The sequence below is a fragment of the Tamandua tetradactyla genome, chromosome 12 (assembly GCF_023851605.1).
Source record: "Tamandua tetradactyla isolate mTamTet1 chromosome 12, mTamTet1.pri, whole genome shotgun sequence".
NCBI classification, from domain to species: Eukaryota; Metazoa; Chordata; class Mammalia; order Pilosa; family Myrmecophagidae; genus Tamandua; species Tamandua tetradactyla.
In genome coordinates, this window is record NC_135338.1 from 94,159,002 (window position 1) to 94,180,555 (window position 21,554).

At 37.9% G+C, this 21,554-nt stretch overlaps 1 protein-coding gene across 4 annotated transcripts in view; it reads left to right on the forward strand.

The window, feature by feature from the left end:
• AGBL1 (AGBL carboxypeptidase 1) overlaps positions 1 to 21,554 on the forward strand; it is an 872,209-nt gene that overhangs the window by 54,670 nt on the left and 795,985 nt on the right. The window contains exons 1-4 of one of the 4 annotated variants that reach the window (XM_077124138.1): positions 2,088 to 2,201; positions 4,355 to 4,556; positions 5,974 to 6,070; positions 6,242 to 6,335. In XM_077124138.1, coding sequence (XP_076980253.1) covers positions 6,256 to 6,335 — 80 coding nt within the window. In that variant the 5' untranslated portion in view covers positions 2,088 to 2,201; positions 4,355 to 4,556; positions 5,974 to 6,070; positions 6,242 to 6,255. Of the gene's footprint in view, positions 1 to 2,069; positions 2,202 to 4,354; positions 4,557 to 5,973; positions 6,071 to 6,241; positions 6,336 to 21,554 lie in introns of those variants that run through there. The other 3 variants (XM_077124137.1, XM_077124139.1, XM_077124136.1) reach the window with 3 other exon arrangements.

The window sequence follows — 21,554 nt, forward strand, 5'->3', positions numbered from 1 at the left end:
AGGAGAGCAGGGGCATAGAGTCCTGTCAATTTATACTCTGTCCCTACTTCTTTTCCCATAGACCCTAAAACACCTCCCCCAAGCCCTAGATCTTCTTAGAGAATAGTTTAAAAACCTATACGCTCAGGACTCATGTAAACATTGTTTGCCTGTCATAACACTTAAGTTCCAATTATGGACAAACATTATATGTGTCACACCAGAGCAGCTCAGTTCCTCTGAAAGGTGACCTTTGAGTCCTCAGGATTCAAGTGGCTCCAGCACCACTCCTTCTTTAAATGTTTGGATTTCTGCTTTGAGTCCCGTCACCATCTCACTAATAATGACAGAAATAGGAATCAGTCAGCATAATGAGTATGTACCAGATAAAACCAGTGCAAGTCATTCATTGTATATTTAACAGGTATTCATTGTCGGTCTCTTAGGGCCAAACATCTTTCTAGGTACAGGAGACACAATGGTGACCAGGACAGATAAGGGGCCAGTTCTTGCAGAGCTTTTATTTAAGTGGGGATGGGCAGAAAATAAACAAATAATTGACTACAAGATGGAAGACTGCATAAGATAAATGCTGTAAGGGAAAGAAAAGGTAATGCTGCCCTAAGATGGCACGGTCAGGAAAAGGTGACATTTCAGCTAGAGATTGAAGAATCAGAAGTCAACAAAGCAGAGTTGGCCAAGAGAACTGCAGGTGAACATAGGAGATGTGATGTATTTTGGTGGTAAGCCATATATGCTTGGAAGTCAGATCTGGGTTTCAGGCTTGGCACTGATGCTTATTAGCTATGTCATCTTGGGCAAATCACTTAGACGTCTAGAATTGTTATTTCCTTATCTATAAAGGAGGGTTTCAGTACTTAATTCCTAGGGTTTCTGTGAGGATTAAAGAAGATATTGTATGTTATGTACTTTAGCATGTGGGACCAGAGGCCTGACACACAGGAATCATACATGTCACATAGGAGGAAGAGAGATGGGAGATACACTAGGGCAGTGATTTTAAAGCTATTGACTTTGGTGTTACTATTGTAATGATTATGACACCACAGTTTTTCATAGTTGCTGCCATCAAGTGGTTATTGTCTTTGACATTGACATTCAACTTGTTGAGGGCTGACCTGAACAGAAGAGAAGTGAGGTTGGTTGGTTATGAATGGAGTTAAATGGGTACCTTTTCTCTGATGAAGGGAATGGGCCATGCTGGTTTAGTCACAGTCTCTTTGCTGGTACCCCTTGATCCAGAGGCAAATGTTAAAAGTAATAATTACATCCCTGCAACAATAAATGCCAGATTATTTCAAGCCACAATTTAGGCTAATTTGAGGGGAGAATTTTCTTAAAAACTATTTGACTTTTCATTATGAAAATGTTTTATCACATAAAAATGAAGAGAGAATAATGACCTATCACTTAGATCTAACCTTCATTAGCATTTTGCCATATTTGCCTCACCTATATATTTTTATTTAAAATACTTTAAAGAGAGTTAAAGATAGCATTTTGTTCCTAATACTTTAGAGTGCATTTCTTTGAAGAGACATTTCCTGTGTAACCATGATACCTTTCTCACAAATCTCACAAAATTAACAATAAATGCTTAATTTATACTCATTCCAATTTCTCTAAATGGTTCCAACAAATCTTTTACAGATATGTTCAAAGCAGAATCCAATCAAGTCCACATATTGTATTTGAATGTCATGTCACTTAAGTGTCCTTAATTCTAAAACTGTCTTAAGGGAAGAAATTTATATAGAACTGAATGATAGTTCATGTACAAGGATAACCAGAAACCTTAGATACAGGAGCATATGAGTCCCACAACTCCCAGGCCTTCAAATAAATATTATTTGAAGTATGATGACTCATATACATACCCTGAATTAGCTCTTCTGAGACATCTGGTTTTAATGGGGACATCCTTAGCAGCATTTTCTTCAAGACCTTATAAGTCTCTTTGGCTATGGTTATCCCTACCCCCATCTCTTTCCCTTCCCCTACCTCACACATTATGGAACTTTGAGAATTCATGCGAAAAGCAACTTAGAAGTACTACTTTGTGTTCTTAGATAAAAAGTTTGGAAAGAAGGCACTGGAGTTGGAGGCACTTGATGTGACTTTGATTCTGGCCAGGAAAAACCTATCCCATAGCCAGAACCTCCTTCATTGTCTCTGGGCTCTACGTGTGTTTGCTTCCAGTGGTAAGTGACTCTATTTTGGACCTTGTGGGGTGGCTACCTGAGCTGAGGTGGGATACTTGGAAACCATTTGGGGATCTGATTGGAACGAGGGTATGGATGGAGGATAAATGTGGTCCCAATCAGCTAAATATACCATGAGGATCCTCAGGATCCAGAGGCTGTGGAGGTGAGAAGTTATTCCTTCATCTTCTCCTTAGACAGGTAGAACTCTTGAGTCATTTCCTGGAGATAGTGCTCACCATTGTTTATCCCTGGGAGCCACATACTATAGAGTTCTAGGCCTCTTTATTAGTGCTGCAAGGTAGAAAAAAAACCTATAGCTGGAGAAGGGGAAAGGTTAATTTTTTCCTTATATTCAAGACGCAGGGTTATATGCTTTACACCTGTCAAGAATGACCTTCACATCGTGAATCTCCCCACTCTGTCCTTGAATTTACTTTGATACATTAATTGCAACCTCCTTTACCAAATTTGAGTTTCACAATCCTACTCAAGATAGTCTTCCAGATTACTACTAGATTTTTCATAGCCCAGGGGTTGATACTCATTTGCCATCCCCTGATTTAGATTATTTCTAATTATCATGATAATCCTGAATTTAGACCTACCATTTTATAGTTGAGAAAGAAAAATGGAACTTAAAAGAGGGAAGTAATTGCTTCAATTCATACCAATAATAAGTGGTGGGATCTGAGTCTCAAATACAGATATTTCTAATTTCAAAGCCTGTATATTCTACTCTCCTTATGGAAACACTTTTTTATTAATAGGTTAGATGCTAGGCCTCCTGTCTTAGATGTAATGAGCATAGAATTTCATTTCTCTGTTCTGGTCCCTCTTCCTATGGAATTAAAGTGAAACTTATTTAAACATGATGCTTAGTTGAGGAAAGAACATAGGCTTAAAACCAGGAATACCTGATTCCATTTCTAATGAACTGTGTAACATGGGCTCAGTTATGAGTTCCCTACTCTGTATACAATTATAGTGGTAATAAAATTCACTGACTTGGTAGTTGAAATAAATAAGATATTATTCATGGATATGCTTGGCATGTAGTAGTTGCTTAGTAAGTATCAGATTCCCTTCCTGCTCTATTCCTTGAAATAATAGGAAGACTACATATGATACAGAGTATATAGGTGACTTTTTTTTTTAAACTGTCTTAAAAAAATACTAAAAAATGACTTGGTTTTTATTTGTTAGTTCCATTAGAAAACATAAAGGGCCCACATAGCAAAAGTCTTTCCTAGGAATAAAAGATAGATTCCATGTTCACAGACAGAGTCTCAATACCCCTAGCTCAGCTATTGATCAGAAAGTCAGAATGTGTTTATAAGAGGCTGATGGACCTGTACAAACCCATCTCTAATAAAGGAAAAGCTGAGTGAGGAGCTGTGACTTTGTGTTAAGGACAACTCTCATTAATAAGTAGCCAGAAGGTGTTCCAACCCCATTAGGAGCTTGCCAGCAGCACATTTGAAGTATCTCATTTTGGTTTCCTAAGGAATAATTAGGTTAACTAACTTGCCTTACTTATTATATATATAATGGTTATAGAGATCTAGAAAAATTCCTTAAGGCAGAGGCTTGAGAAATGCTGGCATTTGCCAGTGAGTATGAGAAAGTGGGCATTTGGCTCATATTCTAAGACTATACTTTTTGTATCAACTATCTGTTCATAACATATATAAAAAATTACACAGTCACTCTCTATACATTGACTTCACTGATGAGAGGCAGACTGAGTTCAAGAGGACTGTGGATTGCTGTCTCTTTAGTGAATTGTTAGCCACTGTTGCATTCAACAAGCTTTCTATACAGTTTCTATCTGCAGAAACAGTTGGCTAGAATCGTAATGGGTCTGTGACAGCCAATGAGTTCCCTTTGGCAGCTCTCAGATGGTCAATGGGAATGCTAATTGAGCTTCCAACCTTGTATATGAACATACAGAGAGACCCAACCTTGGGCAAGGATCCAGCAAGGACAAACTCGGTGAAGACTTCTTATTGTTACCCTCTCGCAACTCCAAGTCTAGAGTCTTTCGTGTTATAATCAGTGCTTCTAAAACAATTCCTTCCTAACTCTACTAATAACAGAATTTTACTGAATTATTTGCCAAGAATTTGTTCCAGTATATTCTCCCAATTTAGATGGTGTTAATAGCCACAAGAGTGGAAGATTGATGGCCAGGACAAGCAAGCCAAATCCCTGAATCTGATCCAGGCAATTACTGCCTGTGCTAACCTCAAGAGAGACACAAGCACAGAGGATGTTCCAGGAATGTGCAGTCTTCGTAATAGCTAAGACATTGGCCCCAGTCTCTACTTGGTGGGCTGTTCTGGAATGGAATGCGTAAGACCTTCCAGATTTACATTTATCTACCTTTCCTGAGTCTTGGAGCAATCCAATAGAAGCCACCTTCTGTTTCCTGTTCTTTGTTTCTCTGTGGCCCCTTTCTTACAATTCACATTTCAAGAAACAAGATGGGTCCAAATCAGAAGGCAATCCTAAGTTTCTGTCTTACCCTGCCAATGTAGTGGAGGAAAGAGAGAAGAGAGTTACATTTCAGAAAATTTAACTTTAACCTTTCCTTCTCCCACTGAAAGTTTTGCCCCCTGCTAAAGTGGCTCTGTTTTGTGTCCTGTGGATTTCTTTTGACATAACTCAGAACTCTTCTTAAAGTGAGATGAGTAGAGTGGGATATTACAGATATTAGAGAGAAACTAGAGTGTTCTTAGATGTGAGAGTGACATCCAAAGGTTTTTGTGTCTCAAATATTTATCTGAAGCCCCTGGGATGACCAGATACCCTTTGAGTTTCTCTCTGTTCTTCAAATCTATGATTGTGTTTTTATAACCATCCAGTTGGGAAAAAAGGCAAAAATTTCCCAGGTTAATTACCACTGAACAGGAAAAGTTGATTGTTCCTTTGACATTCAAAAGGATGGAGGTACAGTCAAGTCATTGCATCAGTCATGGGAGATCAAAGGAAGGGAGATACTTGGTTGCCTTTTAAAATGTTTTTGTTTGCTAGGCTGGTTAAAGCAGATACCATGAAGTGGGTTGGCTTTTAAAAATGGGAATGTAATATCTTACAGTTTTGAGGTTGAGAAAAATGTCCAAATCAAGGTGTCATTAAGGAGATGCTTTCTTCCTGAAGACTGGCTGCTGGTGATCCTTGACTCTCTGCCACATGACAAAGCACATGGTGGCATCTGCTGGTCTCTTCCTTTACTTCTGGGTTTTGTTGCTTTCAGCCTCTTGTTTCCATGGCTTTCTCTCTTTCTGTCTCTCTGTATTCATTCCATTTATAAAGGACGCTAGTAAGAGGATTAGTGCTCGTCCTGAATGAAGTGGGTCATACCTTAACTGAAATAGCATCATCAAGAGGTCCTACTTACAATGGGTTCACATCCACAGGAGTGGATTAGATTTAGGAGCATGTTTTCTGGGTATATACAGTTTCAAACTACCACATTAAGTTTTAGAGGAGTCAATCCAAATTGTACTGGACCTTTATTCCATCCAGTTTTAACATTTCCTTGTTGTGAAGTTTTCCAAATGGTAGAACATACCTAAAAAAGTCTTTTGTAAGATACTGGTAGTGTGTGTTAATTGGTGTGTGCATGTGTATGCGCAAGTGTGTCTTATGCGAAGTTGGTGGTAGGTAAAACAGGCACAGCTTGAATTAAAATCTTTGCTGGAAACCTAAAGACCTATTTTACAGAAAGTTCTTCTGCTTAGTAATTGTTTTGTCTACTCTGATTAAGAATACAATGTGGACATAAGAAGGGAAAAACTACGTATGACATGTCTTGATCCTTCTTTGAGAAGACAATATAAGAAGACAGAGCCACTTTCTTTCAGGTGATTTTTACTTCCCAGAAAAGGATGAATGGACCATAAAGTTTCCCTGCTTTAAGTTGACTTTGGCATGGAAGGTTGTGAACCTCTCCTCCCCTTAAGCCCCCTCTGTAGTGCTGAAAACAGAGCATGGTTTGGGTGGTTCAATAACCACTGTGATTTTGTCTTTTTTAGTCACCACAGGAGCCATGCTGGGGGTTAATGGAGCAATGGAACTGCTTTTCAAGGTCATCACTCCTTACACCCGGATGCGCACCCAAACGATCAGGTATGGAGCACCTTCAGTAGTACTTTTGCACTCTTCATAATAGATAGCTTTTCATTTTTACTCGTGGGGCTTCCAGTTCAGTTTGGTAGTGGCTTCTACCTTGGAGATATGCTGCAATGACTTTATCCCATCTCAACCTGAATCCCTCCTACCCATGCATCTTTCCCTCTATTCCTCACCACAACTGTGATTCATTATATTATTAGCCTCATTTTCAGATAAAAAAACAGAAATGTGTAGAGTCTTATCCAAGGTTACACTGCTGGGAAATGGCAGAGTAATAATTTGAAACCTGATCTTTCAGACTCAAAAGCTGTTTTTGGCCTAAAGACTTCAAGTATCTTTTTTACTCACAGCCAATCTACCATGTATTAGTATAGCACTCAAAAGACCATCCAGAAGTGACAGGGAAAGGTGGTACATTCAGGGCCTCTAAAGAGTCAGCCAGTTAAATTACTGATATGAGATCAGTGCCTTATGATAGTCCATCATGGTTGTGTGCTGGTCTTGAGATGTCCTTTTATGATTGGAAAATGAAACTCAGTCTATTCTCTCTGCTTCTGCTTGCTGGAGTGGAGTGAATCACAAAGTTAAAAAGAGAGATGGTCAGACACAAAGGCTTTAAAGATATTAGGAACCATTAAGATCCATCATTTATGGGAGTGACTAAGCGAGGACCTTGAAAGAATATTAGAAGAAATTCAGCCAATTTCCAAGATATATGGGGTCATTTGGAAGTAGCATTTCTATGCCTAGCCATGATATTTTCTGCATTCCAGCATCAATCTTAGGCTCATGTTCCACATGATTATTTTTCTCTTGGGTCATCACAGTAATGCCATTATCATCCATCCTCACCTGCATCTCTCTACACCAGCATTTCCCAGAGTTAAATACATTATATCTTAGAAAAAAAAAAAGGTTTCCTCATCAAATAAATTGGGAAGTACTGGGTTAAACAGAGTTAAATATAGGTGTCTTCGTTATAAGACTCAGAGTACTTGTGAAGCCAACACATACTGAAAATATCTGAGCCGAGTATGTAGTATACCCTGTTCTGAAACTGATTTGGGTAGGAAACTATTTGTTTTGGGAGACCATCTTTTTACTGGATCTCCATTCTATATGAGTTATTTGAGAAAAATCTCTTGAGTGCAAATACATCGCAAATTGGAACCTACATAAATTCTACCAAGGAATACTTACCTAGTAGGTACGAAAGTTCAGGGTTACAAACTCAGGGATACAAAAAATGAACTTTCCTTATTTTTCTATAATTTTACTTTATTTCTGTTACAGACTTCCGTTTACATCAGATAATGAAAAATATAAATCAATGTCCAGGGAAATTGAGTCAAATTAGGATTCTTGTGTTCATTCAGGGTTTTCACTCTTCTCCTCTTCTCCCTGGGGTTGCATCTAAGTTCCAAGAGCTTATGGCAGTACCAAAGTGTTGTTGGAAGATCGCAGCTTGTCTTCAACTATCCTGTGTTATTAACCTTATCTGACTTTCATCATTGAGTGTGGGTCTTTGATGTTGATGTTTGCAGTATTATTGTGCCCTTTGATCACCATGAGCTTTATATTTTTGTCCTACCCACAGACCTCTTATATAGGTGCTATCTCCATTCATCCTTTCAGCAGTTCAGAAACATTTGGTAACTTCCTCTATATTATGTGGAAATCCATGAGGATGCTCATGGGGCCCATTCACACAGGAACCTCATTCATCTCTCCTTTACCACTTGGGTGCCAAATTGTTTGAAGGGCTTTTTCTAGGAGACTTTCAGCCTTCCTAGCTGACCTTGGGAAAAGAGAGCTAGACCCTTTCCCTCTGGGGTCCTTTCTTCTCTATTCAGGCTGTACCTGGGATCTTCCCTTATTAGAGATTCATATCAGTAGCCAACTTTACTGCTCCCTTCTCCTCCTTCAAAGGCAGTTTAAATTCAGGCATAGATCTGATCAAAGAACCATGGGAAAATGAGAAAGTAACACTAAGGATGCATGGGGTGGGGGTTTTCCAATGAAAAAATGAAACTTCAGGCATATTTTAGCATTTCTGGTCTGTTCTGTGAAAAGTAGACGAGATATTTTAGCCAAATGCCAAATTAGAGTCATTCCTCCATTGAGGGGAGGATTTATCACCAACAATTACAATAGAGCCATCATTTCCATGACATTTATTATGTGCCCTGCATTGAGCTGAGCTCTTAGCTTATATTGTCTCATTTGATCCTCTCCTTAACTCTATGAGGCAGGTGCTATTACTGTCCCCAATTTTACAGAAAAAAAATTGAAGTTTAAATAAGTAACATACTTGGGATTTAAGTAAAAGAGATGGAATTTCAACTCTGATGCATGAGCTTCACCTCTTAAACCAACACAGTACTATCTTACACAGTTTATTTCCAGCGTTTTAGTTCTAAAACCACCATATGTAAGACAATCATAAGTAGTTTAAAGTTTGTTTAAATTTTTGTTACCGTCTAAATGGCTCATACTCATGGAACACTTGGAATAATTTGTTAAATATAAGATAGTCTTGCACCTCAATTGAATGGCTGCTTCCTCTCAAGGGCTAAATGTCTGTTCCCTCTGCTTTTAAATTCTTTTCCAAAGCTGCCTTGTTTCCTGCCTTACTCCCATCCTTAACAACAAATAAGAACCAAAGTTTTGAAATAGATCTCTTTCTAACAGATTCCTTAGCCAGTCATTTAATCTCTCTTAACTGAAGTTTCAAGTTTTCCAAAGTGTTACTGTCAAGTCCTATCTCCTAGGTTTGTTGTGGGCATTAAGAAATAATGCGTAAAAGCTTGTAAATAGTGAAGTGCTATAATGCTGCTCATTATTACTGATATAAATATTGAAAAACTGTCTGCCTGCTTCAGTTCAGCTAGCAGATCCTAGGGGAGAACATAGAGATGGGAAATTTCTGCCAGTATCCACCTTCTTCCATGAACTCCACCCTCAAAATAGTAACTAAGAAATGCCCAAATTAACTGTACTCAGCTCTATTTGGATGCCAGAACCTCTGAGTTTGAAAGGCTCTTCCAGGAAGGGAATGAGGTGGTGACATGCCAGGGGACATGGATAACTCTATTGAGTATCATCTTCTTAACGCTAACAAGCTATGGGAGAGTTATTCCAGGATGCTTTTGTAGGAGCAGATGGCTATCACTGTGTCACTGTGACTCCTCTCTGATGTGGAGATTAAACCTGCTCTACTTCTCTAGCATGAACCTAAAATTAGTTGTGCAGCTGTCCTGCACTGGAACCCTGACTCTAGATAGTATACAGGGCAAAATTTATAATGGAAGCACCAACCACCTACCTTTTAGAGAGAAATGGCATGTAGTATGATGCCCTAATCCTCTGTGGACTTGTGTAGGCCCCAATCCCCAAGGAAGGCTATTAAAAGTCTCCTACACTTCCCAGATACCTGCCATAATGGCAGGGTTTATGCATCCACTTGTACTGGCTTATATCTCTTCCTTCCTTTGCCCCTTAGGAGTACCATCCTAGTTTGAGTAACAGTTGTCAGACTTTGCTTGCTGTTATAACCCTCTGATTGGTCTTCTCTGCCTTCAAAGCAATCAAGGATGTGCCCTGACCTTCCTTTCCATCCTTATCTCTCTTTTCTCTTTTCACTTCTTCTTCCAACCAATTATCCCTGAATGGGGCAGGCCCTATCCTGCCCTAGGGTGTTGGTTCACATGTTTCCCTTTCTCTGAAATGGTACTGATGACTTTTTGAATGTAGAAGTTCTAACCATTCTCAGGCCCTACCTGATGCTACATACTCCATCTCACATTTCATTGGGTTCAGATGAGAAGAGATCTTCCCTCCTCAATACTTCCCTAGCACTTTATTATACTTTTCTTTAACATGATCATGTTTAACTCTGTACTGGAGCTGACCTGTGTGTCTTCTCTTCCCTCTAAATCTGTACTTTCTAAAAGTAGAAGTCAAATTATATTTATCTTGCTACTCTTTACAGGACCTAGCTCTGTTCTTAGACTATGATGATACTTTTAATTCAGTTAAAAAGAAATACTTTAATTAAATTTTTGTGTGAATAACAATAAATTAAAAAAAACCGCATTTATTGAGAATGCACAATGCCAGGTGCTTAATATTTCTTATACTTTCTTGATCCCGAGCTACTTCTATATGAGGGGTTCCACCGTATCTAAACTTGCCTATAAAATGATGTGGCAGGTCTACCAAGAACTCATTTGTATGAGGGACACAAACCTAAGAGTGAGAGCCAACAAACATCAGCTTGAAGGAGAATAAATTCTCATTTACCAGAGGGAAGGAAAAATTTGACATCTTTTGTTTCTTACTTAGAGTTGTCTGGGGAGCTGACAGAGATTGGCAGAGGGAAAAGATCTGAATTTGAAGAGATTTGGGGGGCAGCATTCACATAAAAACTTTGCCTACTATTTGAGATCGGCTTCCAGTATTTGGTCTGCTAATTGATTCATCTAGGGATTTAGAATTTCTGGGGAAAATTTTTTATAGAAACAGGGAGGAGGAAATGATACTGAGCCAAAGTGTGCTAGCTTTTGCTAGTTTGCTGTACTGTGGACAAGCTTGTTTATCTGCACCAAAGCTATCTTTGAGCTGTCCAAGCTTGCTAAGTAGGAAAATTTATTGAGGCAAAGATGGATTGCTTGTCTGTGACTGACTCATCTTGTGACCTTAGAAAAGCTTGGGTTCACTCCACATCTTAGTATCTTTTGCTAGTAGCTGGCCCCTTGTTTGCTTTTTTCCAGGATGGACAGAGAGTTCTGGTAATAATAGTGGCCATTTCCACTTCACCATTTCCAGAGTATCCCATTGTCTCTGATCCCATTGAATTCTCATTCTGTAATATTTAACCGAACTTCTGAAGCTGGGTTATCAGCTGTCATCATCAGCTTCATCATGGCTTGTCTTACCTCATAAACACTTGAGTCAATTAGAAACTGATTGGGTCTTCCTGGCAGAGACTGGTCTTTGAACCACATTTTACTCCCTGACTTTTGTAACCACACTTAGAGAACCACAGACTCAGATACTTCCTTTATCCTTTGCCAGACAGCACACCTTCATTGTCTCTGGAACTTCCCCAAGAACACGGGAAGGCAGGAAGTGTGCTATTCTCACACTAATGGAGGACAGCATCTCCAATATCCCCATGCACTCTAGGTCATCTTAGGGCCCTCAAGTTCAGATTTATATTCATCAGGCTCAAAGGTTCTGGGGGCATGGGCTGCTATGGAGCTGTGGGGTTCAGAGGCAGTGTGCTGTAGAGAATCTGGACTCAAATACCATAGCAACAGGATGAGATAGATGTGTTGAGGCTTCAGTAAGCCTCATAAACAAATTCTTAGCTTAGTCTTCTATTGTTTGTCCTAATGATAAGCTGTGCTTAAAATAGTGTTAGGTGATCTTTCCCTTCCAAGGTCTACTCTGGCATTTGAGCTTTGCCTGTGTGCAGGATTACAGGGCAGTGCTTCATTGGCAGCTCCTTATGGTGATTTCATTTTCAATTTATAAGTTTGATAAAATGTCCTTTTCCTTCTATCCTTCCCCCCATTTCATTGTCTTTTCCCAAAGCCAAGCCTTCTGGACTTCCTCCAACCATCACACCATTCTACTTTATCTGATCATAGTAGCTGACAGATGAATGGAGACTCAGTCACTAATGGGTTCCCTGAGATCATGAGCAATTTGGTGACTCATAGCTACTCTTGTCACTGAGACAATGGGAACCCAGGTTACACAAAACAGATTTTTCTGTCCCTTAAAATAGGTATTGATTTCCTCCCTAGGCTTTCTTAACCCCTCTCTTCTCCAATGGCTTTGTGAGTCCGATGTTTTCTGTTGAACATGATTAAACTCTGTAGTCCTTGAAACTTGGGCTCACATTGTGCGTGTGTGTGTGTGTGTTTATGTATATGTGCAAGGGAGGTTGAAGTTTAGGGCACTTGGCCCAAATACCTTGGGACAGGAACAAGAAAATTCCACCCCAGTCTCATCAGTGATGATTTTGGGGAGTGCAGCATGGGCTCAAATTACTGACAGTTTAGTGCATCTGCAACCTGATTCCAAGCCTGTAGCTGATGATGGAATGGATAGTTTCCTACATGTATTAAACCTTGGCAACTTAGTCTGTGAATTTAAAGCCCTTTCATCTTCTTAAGAAACTAGTGATCTCTCCCTGATTAAAGCCAGTCATAGATATTCTAGTCACAGGATCTAAAGCTGGAAGTTCTTTATGAACTTGATAGTCCAACTCCTTCATATTAAAGATGAGGTTACTGAAACCCAGAGAAATCTAACTAAGCCTTCTACTCCAATTTCAGGGCACTTTTGATTACTCTAAGATGCTCTACTGCATAATGCAAAGCAAAAATGCATTGAACTGGGACTTTTAACATTTATTTGGCAACATTCTATGTGCCAGGCTCAAAGTTAGGCTCTGACCATATATCGGGCTTATGAAATGGACCAGTTTCCTGTCCTGTGTAAATGTTCTCACAATGCCTGTACCCAGAACTTCCTTAGAGCTGAGAAAATGGGGTCTCAAGAGCTTTTCCTCTTTGGAGAGCCTTCCTTTAAATGTATAAAGCACCCCTCTGGAGACTGGATGGGCTGGAACTAACAGTGCCATCCAGGCACAGCAGCTCCAGCCCAGACTGGGACTTGCGTGGGCTCCAGTTCCTGTTTGTCTGACTCTCTGCCACCTGGGTGGGGTGGATCCAATATCTTGAATATGATGGGCTCAGGAACTCATGCCTATGGGGTTGTCCTGGGGTTCTGTAGCCAGTCCCTAATTCAAGGAGAATGGCCTGGCAAGCAGATCATTCACATTGGCTGATGTGGTGTTTCTTCCTTGGGTTGATATGATTTGGATAGGTAGAAGAAGGTTGAGATGCTGATTTGGGATGTGTCAAATTGTTGAAATACAGATAAAGACTCTGAAAATAATATTTCCTGGGTCCTGCATATACTATGGGTGACCCTAAATGCAGACTTCCACTTGGTATATGTCCTCTCCAAAGACTCCAATTCCATCTTGAGATGCTGAAGCTTGTACTACCCTCACCTCTTCTTGGACTTGTCCCCATTTTCTGTTCAGGAACTGGAAGTGAACTCTTAGGAACTTTCACTTGCCATAGAAGTTAATCTTCTATCCTAAACTGGCTCTGGTGAGGAGCTTTTGCAAAGTTTTACAATAGTGTAATTACCCACAAATATAAAGGAGAGGGGATTTGAGGTATTGAGGAAGGGTATGGAAAGACACTATTAGAAGAGCTATCTGGCTCCTGAGTGCTTTACCCTTTGCTTTCAGGGAGCTTGTATTTCTAATAGGCTATGATCAAACTCCTCAATGATCAGCTCCATTCTTAAGACATCCCATATTGTAAAGCAAATTGGGAAGGAAACACGCTCTCCTCCTGTGGGGGCTGTCTGGAGATGTGTCTGTTTAACAGAGAGAAGCCAACTCAATTAGCTGGGAAGGAATTGGTCAAAAGGAGGACATTACACAGACATATAACCATTTAAAGTTAGCTACTTTTAAGAGTTTAGGCAGAGATTGCAGAATGAGGACAGACTGGAGGTGGTTTTTTTATCTAAGTTCAATTATGGTGCTATTTTAATATTAGATCTCTATGTGATCATTAATTATATTAACAGCTCTTATGAAAAAAAATGGGTAGAGAAAAATAGACCATCATTTAATAGGAGTAAAGTATTCCAAATTAGGCTTTAATTTTTTCAGATGGTTCATAGTAGGTATTCAATAAATGCAAGGTAAATGAATGAGCATTATTATTTTGGTTTTCCTAAGTTGTACCATTTTGATGACCCATTTATTCATTAAAAAATGATATATTAGGCATTTATTTTCAGCAGGGATGTATAGGCTAGGAGATGAAAAGACACCGTCTTTGCCCTCAAAGATCTTACAGATATATGTACACAGTGGCATGTCAACCACTAAGATAAATATTATAGTGGTGGGATGTGCTTGAAGGAGGAAAGTTTTAGTCTACCCAGGAGCCAGCCAGGAGAACTTCATTGGGAAATTAACTTTTGTGTTGAAAATGGAAGGAGTTTCCTAGATGTTAAGGCTGAAAAGGTATATCTTTTAGGCAGAGGCGATGGCAAGTGCAAAGGCAAAAGAGCACAGAAAATGAGTTGGTTTCACGTTGGGCTATATTTTGCAAAGGAGTAAGGGAGGGGAACTCACTCATAATTGATTTGGAATACCTAATATCTTACTAGATATTGAAGGAACAGAAGTAGATAAGTCACAAGGAGTAAATATAAAAACTGATAAGTTCATAAAAATATTCACCTTGCCAATAATCAGAGAAATGCAAATTAGATCATGACACCAATTTCACAAAGCAAGGATATTGAAAAATGATAAAATTTATTGTTGGTGAGGATTCAAGAGGATGGACATTCATATATGTTTCTGGGAATGTAAAGTGATAAAACCCTCTTGAAACAATGGGGTGATGTGTATCAAGGTTTTTTTTTTAAGTTCTCATTCCTTAATTCATTTTTTTTCACTTAAAAAAATCTGTCCTAAAGAATCGTTGAGAAAGGTGGATGAAGATTTGTGCACAAAACTATAAAACATAGTGTTATTTATACTTGGGAAAACTATAACCAGAAAAGTTCAATCATAGGGAATGCTTGGTAAAAGTAATGTATTTACATATCAATATTAAGTAACAGCACACTACACATAGATTAGGGATAACATTTGCCATGTGAAAAATCTTATGATATAATATTGACTAGAAAAACAAATTTCAAAACTCACTATGATCTCCAATATGTAAAAATATGCATTTGACTTCTGCTTCAGGCCAAACTGAGAAAACTGGGACTACATTAATCTTTCCACCTGAAAAAAAGCAAAATACAGATAAAATATAAAAAATGACATTTAAAAAGATACCAGCAGCAGAAAGACAAAACAAAAAAGGCAACAAAAGACAGTAATCTCTGAGAGATAAACCCTTAAATTGTCTCAGTTTACTGTTTTGAGAAAGTTTCCTACTACAGCATGGGGATGGTCAATTAGAGGGTAGAGATTGAAAAAATGCAATTCCGAACTATATGTTATATACAGGAAACACACTTTAAATATAAACACACAGCTAGGTTAAAAGTAAAAGGATGAAAGAGATTTGTCAAGATAGTAATGATCAAACTAAGGTTAGAGTGGCTATATTAATAACAGATAAAGTAGATTTAGAGCAAAGAATAATACAAGGGATAAAGAAGATCACTTAATAATGATGAAGATGTTGATTTAGCAAGAGGATATACAAAAACTGTAAATGTTTATGCGTATAATAACAAGAGTTCAATATAAATGAAGTAAAAACTGACAGAACTTTGAGAAGAAATAGGCAAAGCCATGTTATAGGGGGATATTTTAATAACCCTCTCTCAATAATTGATAGATTAAGTAGAGAGAAAGTAAGAATAAAGGTTTGAACAACACTATCAGACAAAGTGGCCTAATTGATATCTATGGAACATTGTATCTACAAATAGCAGAATATACATTATTTTCAAGTTCACTTGGCACATATTCACCATAAAACCATTCACAATAAATTTATAAGAATGTAAGTCATACTGAGAACATTCTCTGATCATAATAAATTAAATTAGAAATCAATAAGGGAAAGGTCTCTGAAAGAGTACCAAATATTTGGAAATCAAGTAACAGCTTTTAAATAAAGCATGCAACAAATGAGAAATCAAAAGAGAAATTAGAAAATATTTTGAACTGAATAAAAATGAAACACAACATATTAAGATCTCAGTGATGTTGCATATTTTGGGGAAATTTATAGAACTATAGAAATTTATAGAGCATATATTGAAAAGGATAACGTATTAGGCATATCTCTAATCAATGACTTCAGCTTCCCCCTTAAGGAATTAGAAAAAGAAGAATAGAAATCAATAAAATAGAAAACAGAAAAACAATAGAAAAAATAATTTTCATCAAAATCCATTTCTTTGAGAAAAATCAATAAAATTGATAAGCCTCTATCCAAACTGAGTAGGAAAAAAATGAGAGAAGACGCAATTTACCAATATCAGGAATGAGAGGCAAAATTGCCACAGATCCTATAGATATGAGAATAATAATAATAATGGAGTGTTATGAATAACTGTATGTATTAAATTTGACAATTTAGATGATATGGAAAATCCTTAAAAGCTATAAACTATCAAATCTCACTCAAAACAGAATAGATGACACAAGTAGCCCTAAATTTATTACATAAATCAAATGTATAGTTAAAACCATCCCCACAAAAAAAATTCCAGGTTCTGATGGCTTCTCTGATGTATTTTGCCAAGATTTAAAGAATAAATAATTGCAAATCTACAAAAACTCTTCCAGAAAATTAAAGAAGAGGGAATACTTCCCTACTTTGTCTATGAGGCTAGCATTACTATTATCCCCAAAACAAGAAAAGATGTTACAAAGAAAAAACTACAGACCATTATCTCTAATGATCATAGGTGCAATTGTTCTTAATAAAATTTTAACAAATTGTTATCAACTATGTATAAAAGGTTCATAGGTTTTATGCCAGTAATGCAAGATTGGCTCACTAGCAGAAATCATTAAATGTAATTTATCATATAAACAAAGTAAAAAAGAACTACTTATGATTATCTTGATAAGATACTGAAAAAGCACTTGACAGAATTCAATATCCATTCTTGAAAAAACTCAACATAGTAGAAACAGAAGGGAGCCTGTTCAGTAAATGGCATCTATGGAATCTTACAGGTAACATCTAAGATCTGAAGAAGACTTGGAGGTTACTCTCACCACTGCTATTCAACATTGCATTGGAGGTATCACTCAGTGCAATAAAGCAAGAAAAAAGAAATAAAAGACATTCAGATCTGAAAGGAAGAATTCTCTGTGTAGAAATTATGATGGAATCTACAAAAAAAAAAAAAAAAGCCAAGGAACTAGTCAGTGAGTTTATTGAGGCTCCAAGATGCAAGATCAATACACAAAAATAAATTATGTATCTATATACTGACAATTAAATTTAAAAGTACCATTTATAATAGCATTAAAATATAAAATACTAAAGGATAAGTCTGGTAATAGATGTGAAAGACAGGTACACTGAAAACTATAAAACACTCCTGAGATAAAGTAAATCCTAAATAAAAAGACAAATATTGTTTATGGATCAGAAGACCCAATATTGTTAAGATGTCAGTTTTCCCTCAAGGTGATCTATAAACTCAATGCAATCTGAAAATCCTGAAGGTTTTTCAGTAGCATTGATAAACCAGTTATAAAATTCGTATGGAAACATGAAGGATATAGAAAAGCTAAAGCAACCTTGAAAAAGAAAAATGAAGTTGAAGGACTAATAATACCTTATTTCAAGACTTATTATAAAACTGTAGTAATTTAAGTCAGTGTGGTATTGATATCAATATTGACAAATACATCAATGGAACAGAATAGATCATCCAGAAATAAACCTACATATATATGGACAAGTTTTGACTAGGCAAAAATTGCATGGAGAAACAATAGTCTTTTCAATGAATGGTGCTTGAAAAGTTAGACATTCATATGGAAAATAATGAACTTCAGCTCATAGTTCACACCAAAACCAGAAATGAACTCAAAATGGATAATTGGCATAAATGAGTAACCTAGAGCTGTAAAATTTCTGGTAGAAAACATAAGAGAAAACCTTCAGTTAGGAAAAGATTCTTTAGATACAACATCAAAAATATAATCTATAAAGTAGAAAATTGATGAATTGGACTTTACCGATATTAAAAATGTCTCCTCTTCAAAAAAAGATAGTAGTTCAGTGGTAGAATGCTCACCTTTCATGCGGGAGATTTGGGTTTGATTCCCAGACCATGCACCACCCTCCTCACCCCCCCAAAAATATCGTATTATGAGAATGAAGATATAGGCCTCAGACTGTATCTATAACAAATATAGGAGACAAAATTTGTTAATCATATGTTTTATAAAGAAGTTGTATCCTGTATATATAAAGAATATACAAAATTCAATAATAAAAAAATTAAGATGTGCCAGATTTGAAAAGATGTATGTACCCTAGAAAAGCCATGCTTTAATCCTGATCCCATTTTGTAAAGGCAGCCATTTCTTCTAATCCCTATTCAATCCATATGTTTGAAGCTTTAATTAGATCATCTCTCTGGAGATGTGACTCAATCAAGAGTGGTCATTAAACTGGATTAGGTGGAGACGTGTCTCCACCCATTCCAGGTGGGTTGTGATAACTTTACTGGGATCCTATAAAAGAGGAAATTTTGGAGAAAGTAGGAGATACAGAGAGAGCAGAGAAGAATGACATAGCCATGAGAAGCAGAGAGTCCACCAGTCAGCAACCTTTGGAGATGAAGAAGGAAAACACCTCTTGGGGAGCTTCATGAAACAGGAAGCCAGGAGAGAAAGCTAGCAGATGACCACATGTTCGCTATGTGCCTGATGAAGAAGGAAAACACCTCACAGGAAGCTTCATGAAACAGGAAGCCAGGAGAGAAAGCTAGCAGATGACTCTGTGTTCGCCATATGTCTTTCCAGATGAGAGAGAAACCCTGACTGTATTTGCCATGTGCCTTCTCACTTGAGAGAGAAACCCTGAACTTGATTGGCCTTCTTGAACCAGGGTATCTTTCCCTGGATGCCTTAGATTGGACATTTCTATAGACTTGTTTTAATTGGGACATTTTCTCAGCCTTAGAACTATAAACTAGCAACTTATTAAATTCCCCCTTTTAAAAGCCATTTGGTTTCTGGTATATTGCATTCCGGAAGCTAGCAAACTAGAACAAAAGAATTCAATTAAAAGTGGGCAAAGATTTGAAAAGATATGTTAACAAAGAAGACGTATGAATTGCAAATATGTATATAAAATATGTTCAGCATGATAATTCATATGGAAAAGCATATTAAAACTATAATGTGCTACTACTGCACACCTGTTAGAATGGTTAAAATAAAAAAGACTGACCACACAAGGGTTGGTTGGTAGAGATGTGGAGAAACTGGAGCTCTCACAGTTTACTGGTGGAAAAGTCAAAATGGTGCACCTGCTTTGGAAAGCAATTTGCCAGTTTCTTGAAATGCTAGACATACACTTACAATATGATTCAACCATTTCTCTTCTAAGCATTTACCCAATGAAATGATAGCACATGCCCTTAAAAAAGACCTGTACACAAACGTTTGCAGTAGCTTTATTTGTAATTGTCAACAACTGCTAACAATGCTAATGCCAATCAACTGGTGAAAAGATAACCTGTGATATTCCATATAGTGGAATAGTATCTGCAATAAAAATGAATGATTGATATATGCTACAACATGGGTAAATCTCAAAATAATTATTCTCAGTGAAAGAGGCCAGATGAGACCGAGAAGGCAAGATGGCGGCTTAGCAATGTGCGTGTTTTAGTTTGTCCTCCAGAACAACTACTAAATAACCAGAAACAGTACAGAATAGCTCCCAGAGCCACGATAGTGACTGGACACACAGCGTACCCCAGTCTGGACCAGTTGGACTGGCTGTGAGTCTCCGGAACCGTGAGTTCCCCAAGCTGCGGTGGCCGGTGCCCCTCTCCCACAAGCGGCTTTCCGGAGGGAAACAAAAGACACTCTAACAGTAGCAGGGCTGAGTCCAACCAAACACCAATTGTGGCATTAATAAACAAATTCTGACTACTAAAAATAGGCCCCCAGCTCAGGCAAAACGGGTCAAGGCGGAGGGCGCTTATTGGGCTAACCGAAAAAGAGGAAAGGGGATGAAATGGAGGTGAAGCCCAACTCAGGTGGAATCCCTCCATCAAGGAATTCAGACCCCAGGGCTTGGAAATTTGAAGCCATTAAAACCAGCCTACAACCTCTCCTCTGTCTCCACCACGCCCTCAGCAGAGAGAGCCTTCCAAAGTTAAAGGAGCCACAACCTCTATTGCTGGTGGGACCCGCAGGCAGACAAGCACCACATACTGGGCAGGATAAGAAAAACAGAGCCCAGAGACTTCACAGGAAAGTCTTTCAACCTGCTGGGTCTCACCCTCAAGGAAAACTGACACAGGTGACTCCTTCCCCCTGATAGGAGGCCAGTTTAGTCTGGGAAAACCCATTGGAGTCTGTAATACCTATGTAGACCCTCCTAAGGGTGGGGAGGGAAAAGGCACCTTACAAGCAGGACAAGAAACAATAAAACAAGAACTGAAAAATTACCCTCTGAAAAAGGCCAGATGAGAAAAGTACGTGCTATATGGTTCCATTTATATAAATGTCCAGAAAATATAAAGTAAGCCATAGTGACGGGAAGCAGGTAAGTGGCTGCCTGGAGATGGGGGTTGGGAGTCTAGGAGGGACAGAAGGGAGGGGTTACTGAGGAACATGAGGAAACCATTGAGGGTTATGGATATGTTCATGATCTTGTGTGTGGCGATGTTTCATGGTGTATGTACATATGCCAAACCTTATCACACTGTGCACTTAAATATGTATTATTTATTGTACATCAATTATGTCTCAATCTTTTTTAAAAAACATATATGTTCTCTGTATGAAAAAATATGCATACTAAAATATTTAAAGAAGTGTACAAGTAACTCATTATTTCTTTATGGTAGGACTCTCAATTATTGATTTTATTTTTTCTATTAATTATTAGGGATTATATTTAGAACTATGAAAGTTAAAACTAAATGAAAATAATTAGTAATGTCTTGTCTAAAATATATTTTATTTGGTTTTCTGGTGAGTGTATATGCATTTGAAACTAGCACAACCATTTTTGATAATTGTTCATCTATTAATTCATTCAAAAGGTATTGAAGAGGAGTTTTGACTGGTGAGGAAGCCCATCAGTGTTGGGGGTGGTGTCTGGAGGGAGCAGAGCAGAGGAATATTTTTGGGGACAGAGAGAAAAGTATTAGAAAATGTATGGAGGCAAGAAACAGGTTGTTTTGGATGGGGCAAACAATTAGTTGGATATTAATATAAGGTAACATTTGAAATGGGTGGTAATGGGAGAGAATGATAGAAACCAAACTCAGGTTCTTTTCTCTATATCTTCTGTCTTCTTTCTCATCGCTCATCCTCTCCTCCTCTTATCTCCCAGTTCTCTCTTTTCTGATCTTAGC